The sequence below is a fragment of the Panulirus ornatus genome, chromosome 21, assembly GCF_036320965.1.
Source record: "Panulirus ornatus isolate Po-2019 chromosome 21, ASM3632096v1, whole genome shotgun sequence".
Lineage (NCBI taxonomy): Eukaryota > Metazoa > Arthropoda > Malacostraca > Decapoda > Palinuridae > Panulirus > Panulirus ornatus.
The window spans coordinates 32,529,494-32,542,664 of NC_092244.1; the positions used below are offsets into that span (position 1 = coordinate 32,529,494).

At 38.9% G+C, this 13,171-nt stretch overlaps 1 protein-coding gene across 2 annotated transcripts in view; it reads left to right on the forward strand.

The window, feature by feature from the left end:
* The window catches only part of LOC139756449 (uncharacterized), a 352,809-nt gene extending 340,743 nt beyond the window's left edge, over positions 1-12,066 (forward strand). For both annotated transcript variants that reach the window (XM_071675905.1, XM_071675906.1), the window contains one exon: positions 10,156-12,066. In XM_071675905.1, the coding sequence (XP_071532006.1) occupies positions 10,156-10,280 (125 nt within the window). In that variant the 3' untranslated portion in view covers positions 10,281-12,066. The remainder of the gene's footprint in view (positions 1-10,155) is intronic.
* The last annotated feature ends 1,105 nt before the right edge of the window (positions 12,067-13,171 follow it).

A 13,171-nucleotide genomic window follows, 5' to 3' on the forward strand; every position in this document is an offset into this window, starting at 1 on the left:
AACTGACTCACTTCCCAAGCTCTCTCATCCCCAACAGACTTCATACTTGCCCCTCTTTCCAAAACTCTTGCATTTACCTCCCTAACAACCCCATCCATAAACAAATTAAACAACCATGGAGACATCACACACCCCTGCTGCAAACCTACATTCACTGAGAACCAATCAGTTTCCTCTCTTCCTACACGTACACATGCCTTACATCCTCGATAAAAACTTTTCACTGCTTCTAACAACTTTCCTCCCACACCATATATTTTTAATACCTTCCACAGAGCATCTCTATCAACTCTATCATATGCCTTCTCCAGATCCATAAATGCTACATACAAATCCATTTGCTTTTCTAAGTATTTCTCACATACATTCTTCAAAGCAAACACTTGATCCACACATCCTCTACCACTTCTGAAACCACACTGCTCTTCCCCAATCTGATGCTCTGTACATGCCTTCACCCTCTCAATCAATACCCTCCCATATAATTTACCAGGAATACTCAACAAACTTATACCTCTGTAATTTGAGCACTCACTCTTATCCCCTTTGCCTTTGTACAATGGCACTATGCACGCATTCCGCCAATCCTCAGGCACCTCACCATGAGTCATACATACATTAAATAACCTTACCAACCAGTCAACAATACAGTCACCCCCTTTTTTAATAAATTCCACTGCAATACCATCCAAACCTGCTGCCTTGCCGGCTTTCATCTTCCGCAAAGCTTTCACTACCTCTTCTCTGTTTACCAAATCATTTTCCCTAACCCTCTCACTTTGCACACAACCTCGACCAAAACACCCTATATCTGCCACTCTATCATCAAACACATTCAACAAACCCTCAAAATACTCACTCCATCTCCTTCTCACATCACCACTACTTGTTATCACCTACCCATTTGCGCCCTTCACTGAAGTTCCCATTTGCTCCCTTGTCTTACGCACTTTATTTACCTCCTTCCAGAACATCTTTTTATTCTCCCTAAAATTTAATGATACTCTCTCACCCCAACTCTCATTTGCCCTTTTTTTCACCTCTTGCACCTTTCTCTTGACCTCCTGTCTCTTTCTTTTATACATCTCCCACTCAATTGCATTTTTTCCCTGCAAAAATCGTCCAAATGCCTCTCTCTTCTCTTTCACTAATACTCTTACTTCTTCATCCCACCACTCACTACCCTTTCTAATCAACCCACCTCCCACTCTTCTCATGCCACAAGCATCTTTTGCGCAATCCATCACTGATTCCCTAAATACATCCCATTCCTCCCCCACTCCCCTTGCTTCCATTGTTCTCACCTTTTTCCATTCTGTACTCAGTCTCTCCTGGTACTTCCTCACACAGGTCTCCTTCTAAAGCTCACTTACTCTCACCACCCTCTTCACCCCAACATTCACTCTTCTTTTCTGAAAACCCATACAAATCTTCACCTTAGCCTCCACAAGATAATGATCAGACATCCCTCCAGTTGCACCTCTCAGCACATTAACATCCAAAAGTCTCTCTTTCGCACGCCTGTCAATTAACACATAATCCAATAACGCTGTCTGGCCATCTCTCCTACTTACATAAGTATACTTATGTATATCTCGCTTTTTAAACCAGGTATTCCCAATCATCAGTCCTTTTTCAGCACACAAATCCACAAGCTCTTCACCATTTCCATTTACAACACTGAACACCCCATGTATACCAATTATTCCCTCAACTGCCACATTACTCACCTTTGCATTCAAATCACCCATCACTATAACCCGGTCTCGTGCATCAAAACCACTAACACACTCAATCAGCTGCTCCCAAAACACTTGCCTCTCTTGATCTTTCTTCTCATGCCCAGGTGCATATGCACCAATAATCACCCACCTCTCTCCATCAACTTTCAGTTTTACCCATATTAATCGAGAATTTACTTTCTTACACTCTATCACATACTCCCACAACTCCTGTTTCAGGAGTATTGCTACTCCTTCCCTTGCTCTTGTCCTCTCACTAACCCCTGACTTTACTCCCCAGACATTCCCAAACCACTCTTCCCCTTTACCCTTGAGCTTCGTTTCACTCAGAGCCAAAACATCCAGGTTCCTTTCCTCAAACATACTACCTATCTCTCCTTTTTTCACATCTTGGTTACATCCACACACATTTAGGCACCCCACTCTGAGCCTTCGAGGAGGATGAGCACTCCCCGCGTGACTCCTTCTTCTGTTTCCCATTTTAGAAAGTTAATACAAGGAGGGGAGGATTTCTGGCCCCCCGCTCCCGTCCCCTTTAGTCGCTTTCTACGACACACGAGGAATACGTGGGAAGTATTCTTTCACCCCTATCCCCAGGGATAATATACATATATATATACATATACACATACACACACACACACATACATACGCACATATACACACACACACTTTTTTTTTTCTTTCAAACTATTCGCCATTACCCGCATTAGCGAGGTAGCGTTAAGAACAGAGGACTGCGCCTTTGAGGGAATATCCTCACGTGGCCCCCTTCTCTGTTCCTTCTTTTGGAAAAAAAAAAAAAAAAAAAAAAAAAAACGAAAGGAGAGGATTTCCAGCCCCTCGCTCCCTCCCCTTTTAGTCGCCTTCTACGACACGCAGGGAATACGTGGGAAGTATTCTTTCACCCCTAACCCCAGGGATAACACACACACACACACATACATATATATACATATGAAAAATGTAAGAAACAATTTAGAAAACTGAAACTTCTAGCTTGAAATGAATGAAAAAAATGAATGTCACATAATGGTTCAACCTCTGGCTATGGAAAAAAGGAAATGTATAATTTATTTACACAAACGTCAATAGCAGTTCTCATCAATTTAACCACTGTATCAATAAGCTTCAATGTCTAAGCTACATTTTTCTCCAATTTCACTATTTTCCTTCACATTTTCAATTGTGTCTGAAGGTTCTACTTCAAGAGTGATCGTTTTTCCAGTAAGGATCTTCACATCTTGGTTACATCCACACACATTTAGGCACCCCACTCTGAGCCTTCGAGGAGGATGCTTTACTTGTGGTGCTGACTTCCCTGATGGGTCAGGGAAAAAGCTACAGCACCAACCCCGCCACCGTCACCGTCATATATATATATATATATATATATATATATATATATATATATATATATATATATATTTGTTTATGGATGGGGTTGTTAGGGAGGTAAATGCTAGAGTTTTGGAAAGAGGGGCAAGTATGAAGTCTGTTGGGGATGAGAGAGCTTGGGAAGTGTCAGTTGTTGTTCGCTGATGATACAGCGCTGGTGGCTGATTCATGTGAGAAACTGCAGAAGCTGGTGACTGAGTTTGGTAAAGTGTGTGGAAGAAGAAAGTTAAGAGTAAATGTGAATAAGAGCAAGGTTATTAGGTACAGTAGGGTTGAGGGTCAAGTCAATTGGGAGGTGAGTTTGAATGGAGAAAAACTGGAGGAAGTGAAGTGTTTTAGATATCTGGGAGTGGATCTGGCAGCAGATGGAACCATGGAAGTGGAAGTGGATCATAGGGTGGGGGAGGGGGCGAAAATTCTGGGGGCCTTGAAGAATGTGTGGAAGTCGAGAACATTATCTCGGAAAGCAAAAATGGGTATGTTTGAAGGAATAGTGGTTCCAACAATGTTGTATGGTTGCGAGGCGTGGGCTATGGATAGAGTTGTGCGCAGGAGGATGGATGTGCTGGAAATGAGATGTTTGAGGACAATGTGTGGTGTGAGGTGGTTTGATCGAGTGAGTAACGTAAGGGTAAGAGAGATGTGTGGAAATAAAAAGAGCGTGGTTGAGAGAGCAGAAGAGGGTGTTTTGAAGTGGTTTGGGCACATGGAGAGAATGAGTGAGGAAAGATTGACCAAGAGGATATATGTGTCGGAGGTGGAGGGAACGAGGAGAAGAGGGAGACCAAATTGGAGGTGGAAAGATGGAGTGAAAAGGATTTTGTGTGATCGGGGCCTGAACATGCAGGAGGGTGAAAGGAGGGCAAGGAATAGAGTGAATTGGAGCGATGTGGTATACCGGGGTTGACGTGCTGTCAGTGGATTGAATCAAGGCATGTGAAGCGTCTAGGGTAAACCATGGAAAGCTGTGTAGGTATGTATATTTGCGTGTGTGGACGTATGTATATACATGTGTATGGGGGGGGTTGGGCCATTTCTTTCGTCTGTTTCCTTGCGCTACCTCGCAAACGCGGGAGACAGCGACAAAGTATAATAAAATAAAAAAAAATATATATATATATATATATATATGTATATTCCCTGGGGATAGGGGAGAAAGAATACTTCCCACGTATTCCCTGCGTGTCGTAGAAGGCGACTAAAAGGGAAGGGAGCAGGGGGCTGGAAATCCTTCCCACTCTTTTTTTTTTTTTTTTTTAATTTTCCAAAAGAAGGAACAGAGAAGAGGGCCAGGTGAGGATATTCCCTCAAAGGCCTGGTCCTCTGTTCTTAACGCTACCTCGCTATCGCGGGAAATGGCGAATAGTATGAAAAAAAAAATATATATATATGTATATATGTGGAGGTGTCCTTATTTGTCTGTTTCCTGGTGTTACCTCACTAATGCGGTAAGTGGTGATCAAGCATGGAAAAAGGTGCATTTTGTAAGAAAATATCAATAGATCTAAGATGTATGATAAATGAATTACAGTGAAATACGAGTTTCATACAACCCATGTTATAGCCATGTAACATGTCATCGAACAACACCCCCTTATACCATTTGCATATAGATGTTACAATTATGATTAATTTGTGATGCTTTTTTTCTTACACTTTATTTACATGAATATGTTCATAGATGACTGCTTTATAATATTGTATACACCAGATTGTAAATATTATTTTAGCTTCACCATTACAAAGTAGTCATGTCACAATAACTCCTACCATCATAGCATACATGTCTGTCAACTTGTGACTGTTTGGTCCGACACCATATTTTTTACGAGTGTTCGTTCCTAAATAATTGCTGTATAATATCATATCCCTAGAGTAGAGAGAGAGAATTCTACCTCTCTATTCCCTATGTGTCATAGAAGATAACAAAATTGGGCAGGAGTAGGGGAAGGGAACACCCCACCCTTTCTTGTATTTTAATTTGTAAAAGATGGAACAGAAGAAAGGGCCAAGCAGGAAGCATTCATCCTCCTTGAAAGCTTAGGCTAGGGTGTCTGAATATGTGTAAGTGTGACCAGGATGAAGAGAAAGGAGAGATAAGTAGTATATTTGAGGAAAGGAACCCAGAAGTTCTGGCTATAAAGTCAGGGATTGGTGTGAGGGCAGCAAAAACTAGTAAAGGGGTAGCTTTAATGCTGAAGCAGGAGTTGTAGATGTGTGAAAGTGTAAGGAATTAAGGTCCAGACTAATGATGGTAATTTTGAGAGATAGGTTATTATTAGTGCTTATTCACCTGGCCATGAGAAGAAAGAGCATGAGAGACAAGTTTTTGGAAGCATTTGAGTGAGTGTGTCAGCAATTTTGATGCAGGAGACCAGGTATCAGTGAAGGGTGATTTAAACAAGAAATGTGAGTAATGTGGCAGTTGAGTGTATAACTGAGGGCATTGGGTATTTAGTGATGTGAATGGAAGTGGTGAACATCAGGAATGTAAAGGAATTCAAACATCAACAGACTCTTAGTTCCTTTTGAGGCTCTTTGTGATAGTGGGAGATATCAGAAAGACAGTTTCTTATGGTAAAAGTTAGATGGATACAGATCATTCACAGAGAATAACCTGCAAATTGTCAGTTAACTAGGGAGGTACAAACAATCTATGTCATGGGCATGAAGCAAAATATTTATCAATTCTATTCTCCAAATCATTTTGTATGTTAACAACTTTGTTGAAGAAAAAGTACTTTGCCCCACTAAAAGCAAAATGTTTTTCCCAGAGTTTGTATTCATTCCTACAAGTGAAATCAGATAAATCAAGGGTTAAATAGTTTGATAGATCAAGATTATCAAAGCCTTTGATAATTTTGAATATTTGTATTAAATCACTTCTTAACCTTCTCCAAGCTATATGCATTAAAATCATCTAATCGGTTCTCATAGAATTTGCCTCTTAGCTCAAGAATCATATAGGTAGCTTGCTGCTACACTCTCACCATTCTCTCTCATGTCTTTTTTTTTTTTTTTGATTGGGTGACCAAAGCTGAATGCAATGTTTGAGATGGGGACAAATGATGAATTGTAAAGAGTAAGGATGATGTCCTTTGACTTGAATTTGAAGGTTGTACCTATGAGTCCAAGAATTTTCTTTGCTCTTTTCATTGCTTCTGTGCACTGCTTACATGGTTTTAGGTCACCAGAGATTATTAAGCCCAAGTCATTTTCTTCATTTACCTTTTCCAGTTCAGCAGAATTCATACTCTAGTTTGCCTTTTCAGTTTGTCTATGGCACTTATTGATATCAAAGTTGAAGCTGTAGACATTCAAGTTCATTTGTAGGTTTATTTCCCAGCTTTGTATCATTGTCGAATTTTAGTATCTTGCATTGCAGCCCATTACCAATATCATTAACATATATGAGTGAGAGAACCAGTGGTACACCACTTGTTACTTCTAACTATGCTAGGGCTTAACTATTAATAGCAACTCTCTTTTTACTTCCAGTCAGCTTCTCAACTAATTTTCTATCCATAGTTCAGTATCATCAATGCAATGTGACTTGAATTTAGCTAGTAACCTTTGATGTGGAACCTAATTGTATGCTTTTTGAAAATCTATATGGATGACAACTGCATTACTTTCATTACACATGTTTTTTATATCATTAAAGAAATCAAGATTAGTCAGACGAGCAATTTTGTCTAAAACCTTAATCTAATTGGATGATGATTTGTGGTAAGTGTCTTATTTGAATATTGGTGTTACATTGGCAAACTACCATTCACCTGGCACTTTTCCTGTAGCAGTAAGCTATCGAAAAGGGCAGTCAGGAGCTTAACTATCTTGATTTTTTGTCTTTGTCATTGTCCTCAGACAAAAGTTTATTAGGGTCTGACATTTTAGTGATTTTCACTCCATTTATAGCTGATAGTATGTTTTCAGCTTTTATATCAGTTTGTTGCAGAACATTGTCTTCTATTATCAATAAAACTGGATCAGAGACATGGGTAGTGTCTTTGATCATAAATACAGATGCGAAAAAACTCATTTAAGATTTTTCCCATAGTTTCATTGTTTTTAAGTAAGTGACTGTTTTGCACAGATAATGGACCAAATAACATTGCTCTGAAAAATGAGTGGTGGTTGGGAATTCCTAGTGTGCAAAGAGAGACTTAAACAAGTATACATATGTGAGTAGCTAAAGTCAGTGGGCATGATTTGATTACATAATTTGATGTGAAAAGGGAGCAGTGGTTTCAGTGCATTATACATGACAGCTAGAGACTGTGTGAATGAATGTCACCTTTGTAGTCTTTTCTTAGCGCTACCTCACACGCATGTGAGGGAAGGGGGTTATCATTTCATGTGTGGCGGGGTGGCAGTGGGAATGAATAAAGGCAGCAAGTATGAATTATGTACATGTGTATTTATGTATATGTCTGTGTATGTGTATATACATGTATATGTTGAAATGTATAAGTATGTAAGTGTGCGTGTGTGGACGTGTATATATATATATATATATATATACATGTATATGCGGGTAGGTTGGGCCATTCTTTCGTCTGTTTCCTTGCGCTACCTCGCTAACGCAGGAGACAGCAACAGAGTATAATAAATAAATGAATACTAATTGAAAAGCATGAAGAAGAAAGACTTTTGGATGTGAAGATGCTGATAGGGGCAGCTGGTGGAATGTCTGATCATGACCTTGAAGAGGCATGAGTGAAGATTTGTAGGGAGTTTTGGAAAAAGAAAGATCACATTATGAATGAGGAGAGAGTGGTGAAAATAAGCAAGCTTGGAAAAGAAAAGATGCCAACAGAGACTGAGTGTAGAATGGCAAAAAGTGAGAGTAAATGAAGCAAGAGGAGTGGGCAAGGAATGGGAGGTATTTAGGGAAGTTAGTGCTGGCATGTGAGTGATGTGTGTGTGTGGCATGTGTAAGGTGGGCAGGTTAGAAAAGGTAGTCGGTGGTAGGATGATGAAATGATCAGGAGATGTATAAGAGAATGCAGGAGGAGGTCAAGAGGAAGGTGCAAGGGTTGAAAAAGAAGGCTTAAGAGAGTTGGAGTGAATGAGTACCCATAAACCTCAGGGAGAATAAGATGTTTTATTAGGAGGTTATAGTATGCAAAAAACAGAAAAACAAATGGGAACATCGGTGAAGGGGGCAAATGGGGAGGTGATGAGAGGTAGTGATGAAAAAAAGAGGAAATAGAGTATTTTGAAGTAGTGTGGAGCATGTTTTATAGGGTGGCAGATAGAGGCTGTTTGGGTCAGGGTGATATTTGAAGAGAGAGAGTCTTGGAGTGTGGTTTGGTAAAGAAAGAAGAGATGCTGAAAGCCTTGCATAAGATGAAATGTGGCAAAGCAGCTGGAATTTATGCTATTGCGGTTAAATTTCTTAAGAAAGAGGGTAACACCGTTGTTTATTGGTTATTTTGGATTGACAATGTACGCATGGATTATAATAAGGTGCTTGAGGATTGGCAAAATGCATGTATATTGCCACTATATAAAGGCAAGGGGGACAAATGTGAATGTTCAAACTGTAAAGGTACAAGTTTCTTGAGTGGAGAAAGCTACTTGAAGCAGTGAGAAGTTCTTATCAGGATGTAAGGCGTATGTATGAGTGGAAAGAGAGGAGAGTAATTGATTCCAAGTAAAAGTTAGTCTGTGGCACAGATGTGTGGCATCTTCATGTCTGTTTAACTTGTCTATGGATGAGGTGGGGAGGGAGGTAAATGCACGGGTCTTGGAGAGAGGGATGAGTATACAGTCTGTGGGGGATGAGAAGGCTTAGGAGGTGAATCAGTTGTCATGTGCAAATGATATAGCACTGTTGGCAGATTTAGGTGACAGGGTGGAAGAGTTTGTGAAAGGAAGGTTATTAGGTTTAGCAGGTAGAGGGACAGGTTAGTTGGGAAATAAGTTTGAATAGAAAAATATTGGAGGAAGTAAAGTGTTTTAGATACTTGGGAGTTGACATGGCAACGAATGGAACCAAGGAAGCAGAAGTAAATCAAAGGGTGGGTGGATGGGTCGGGAGGGGGAGTTTGAAGGTTCTTGGAGCTCTGAAGAATATGTGGAAAGAGAGGTTGTTGTCTGAGAGGGCAAAAATGTTTGAAGGTATAATAGTCCCAACAATTTTATAGGGAGGCATGGCATGGGCTAAAGATTAGGACAGGCAGAAGATGGTGGATTGGTTGGAAATGAAATGTTTGAGGACAATATGTCGTGTGATGTTTTTGATTAAGTAATAAAAGGGTAAGAGAGAGGTGTGGTAATAAGCAGAGTATGATTGAGAGAGCTGAAGAGGGTGTGCTGATATGGTTTGGGCATAAGGAGAGAATGAGTGAGGAGAGGTTAACAAAGAGGATAAATATGTCAGAAGAGGAGGGAACAAAAAGGGTTAGACCAAATTGAAGACGAATGATGGACTAAAAAAGATTTTGAGTTATCGGGGCTAGACCATGCCAGAGGATGAAAGGCATGCATGGGATAGAGTAAATAGACTGAACCAGGGCATATGAAGCTTCTGGGGAAAACTGGATAAACTATGGAAATGTCTGTTGGGCCTGGTTGTGGATAGGGAGCGATAGTTCCAATGCATTGCACAAAACAGTCTGAGAATGGATGTGACCAAGTGCAGCCTTTCTTCATCTGCTTCTGGCATTACCTCACTGATGCAGGAAACTGCAATCAAGTATAAAAAAAACATTGAATTAATTCAAGCAGCACCAATAGGGCCCCAAGTGTGCCATTTAATGGGGGGTCTGCAGTATAATACAACAAAATAACCTTACCACAAACATTTCCACGAATGTTTCCAATCTTTTGGCATCATTCACACAAATCAAGAAAAACAATGGTCCTAGGACCAAATCCTGAAGCATACTATTGGTGACTTCAACCCATTTTGAGAAGGCGTCTCTGATGTGACCTTTGTTGCCTTCTCAAAAAAATATATCCTTGAATTAAAATGACTTCTTAATCTTCCTTCTTTTTTCTTTTCCAGCATACCCAATCCCTATACCAAAGAAGCCCGCTGGTCCTCATGAAATGCCAGCACATATGAGAGGCATGACAGCCACCTCCCACATCAAGGTTAAAGTGGATCGTCCACGCCAACAGTACCTTTAGCTGAACTTTTATGGGCTGTGGTCATGTCTTTTGTAGATGTAAGCTGGTTTACCACTGCTTGGTTACCAGCTAAATTTTTTTTCTAGCTGCAAGCTGATAGAAAATTAGAAAAAAATTGCACAGACTAATGCAACCGAAGGTCTTTTTAAAGATAACATACTGATTTATATGCTGCAACCTTGGTGTATAGAAAATAGTATCAGTCATCTTTCAAGCAGGTGCAATTATTTTGTGGGGATGAAACCTATATTTTACCTGAGTAGATTGGAATGTTATATTCTTTACCCAGAAGACAGAAATATTCTGTGGATGCCAACACTTACATAAGGACTTTCAGATTATATATCCGAACATCATTTTTCTAATGCTGATGTTCATTCTTTTTCAAATTTATCCAAGCATCATTTTCTAATACTGATGTTCATTCTTTTTTAAAATTCTCTCTACCTATACCTGTCTATCTATATCTCTGATGCCTGTTCCCTTTGGGTACTCCCTCAAGGGGGTTGCTACGTTAAAAAATCTCCATAACTGTTGAACTCCAGTGCCGTTTTTTAGCCTTTAGTGCCTCACCCTTAGCATGCCACTGGCAGAGGGCAACTCTAATGCAGTGTTTTCAGAGGCTTTTACTTTATGTTCCTACCAACTATTTCTTGAATAATGTTTCAGCCTACTACTTCTACCTGATGCTCCCTGCTAATGTTCTTACCCACCTCTTCTACCTAATGTTCTCAGCTAATGTTCCTATCTGCTACCTCTATCTATTGCTCCTACCATTTTGCCAAAAGTCGGGGCTAGTGCATAGTACATTCTTTTCAAGGATATGGCTCATTGAAAAGTTTGTTGATACATTTCATTTTAGTGTCCATTATTTGAAAATGCTGAGTTTTGTTATTTACCTTACTAGAGTAATTGTGTGGAAGAGGTAAATTTATGACCTTCCTTGTTGCAGTTTTTGATATGATTTCCTACACTTAAGATACCCAATGTATCACCATGTAAGTCCTTCATGAAATGATGATGTACTGTACCTGCTTTAGGTTTATCTGTAACTAAGAGTACTCACTTTTAGCAGTGTTCAGTTTTTATCACTTTTACAGTAATATTTTCCTGATTATGGCTTTTAATAACTTATTTCTGAATATTTTTGTCTTGAAACTCTGGCCTCTTGTTGATATGATTTTCAAATTAACAGATCAGGAAAATAAGAATAACTTTCTGATGACAATAGGCAGGGAGAGTTTCCCCAAAGTACTGTATAGGACTTATCCTCCACATATTAATTGTCATATTAAAGGCTCACTTGAGGTCATACATGTACTCAATTTAATGGGCAAGGACAAGGGGCATATGAGTATATGTAGAATAATTTATGATATATACCATAAATTTTATTTTGATTTATTATGGAAACCATTATCATCAAAACATATTGAAGCATACATAAATATCACTGGTTTATGCAAAATTATATTTTCAATGCTCAGCTATAGTTGAATTTGTATCATAGATATTACTTTTGGAGAGTGAAATGTAACAGACAGTATAACACCTGCAGCAAGTGAAACACTGCCCTATACATAGTTACTTTGTTAATATATATAATGTGAATTTTATATGTAAAGAAGTTTATTTCAAGTGTATATTACTAAATAACCATTTTGCATTTTTCAAGGTGAAATTGTTGATCTAGACAATCATACTGTGCCTATCTGTTCAGACCAAATAAATGAAGGTAAGTCTGCAAACAGGATGTGTATAGTTTACCAATATATTCAGAAATTAACCATTGCTCATTTTCCTTGAACATTACATCACTTGAAAATGTAACAGGCAATTTGTATTTTATGAAGCTGTACATAAAACAGGTAGAGGAAGTTCAAGAGATGGGGCTTCACAAAAGTAGCTCTCGGCCCATACTATACAAGCAGGTAATTACTGTACACATATATATCTAGAACCACCTGTATTTACTTATGACAAACCACAGACTTTATAAAGACTTTGGCAAGACCACAAACTTCTCAGTGATACCTGATACTATTGGTAGTCCATAGTCCTTTACCTGTAACTGAATGTACTATAAAGTTTATTAGATCCTAAGGCATGAAATATGGAGGAACAGCTTGGTATCTGACAGACCTATTTTGAATGCAGGTATTGCTTCATTGCTCCAGCTTAATATATGTGCTTCCAGTTACTCCAGGAATGGAGAATTTCCCAAGATTTTTCATTTTATTTGACAAATGGTTATAAGGAATTAATGTTAATGTCAGTATGTCTGAAAAAGAAATCGTGTCCTGTGCTCTCTAATTCTAAGATAGTTATTTGTTTCCTAATTCTATTGTTTCTTTATTTGTTTTAAACCAAAAATATCATGTCAGTATTTATTCATCATATTTAAAGATTTTTATTGTATTGCATAGTTTTGCAACATGAACAATAATCTTCTAGCTTTATTTTATGCTGTAATTTTGGTAAACCATCTTGAAGTGGGATAAGTTGGAGAAAGATCTTTTATGTTGATGTAATTTTTCTAGTACAGTCATTATAATACAAATATCTTACATACCTAACCTTACCTTCCTGCCTCAGAATCTTCTTCTGTAAGGCTTCAGCATTATAGTTATGGTAAACCCCGTTCTAACAGACTTCAGAGAATCAGAATTCATCTTCTAATGGACACCTTTAGACCAGCCCCCCAGACTAAGCTTTGCATTTAGTGAACATTTCCATATAAGTCTGTTATGTCACAAATTTAGTCTGGTAAGCTAAAGGCCCATCTGATTGAGTTTGGAATGTGTCAGAATATGTAGTCCATTTGTTTGCAACCTCAGTCCAGGATGCTAAGCATCAGGACATATGACAGTCCATTGTGCATCACCTCGGTG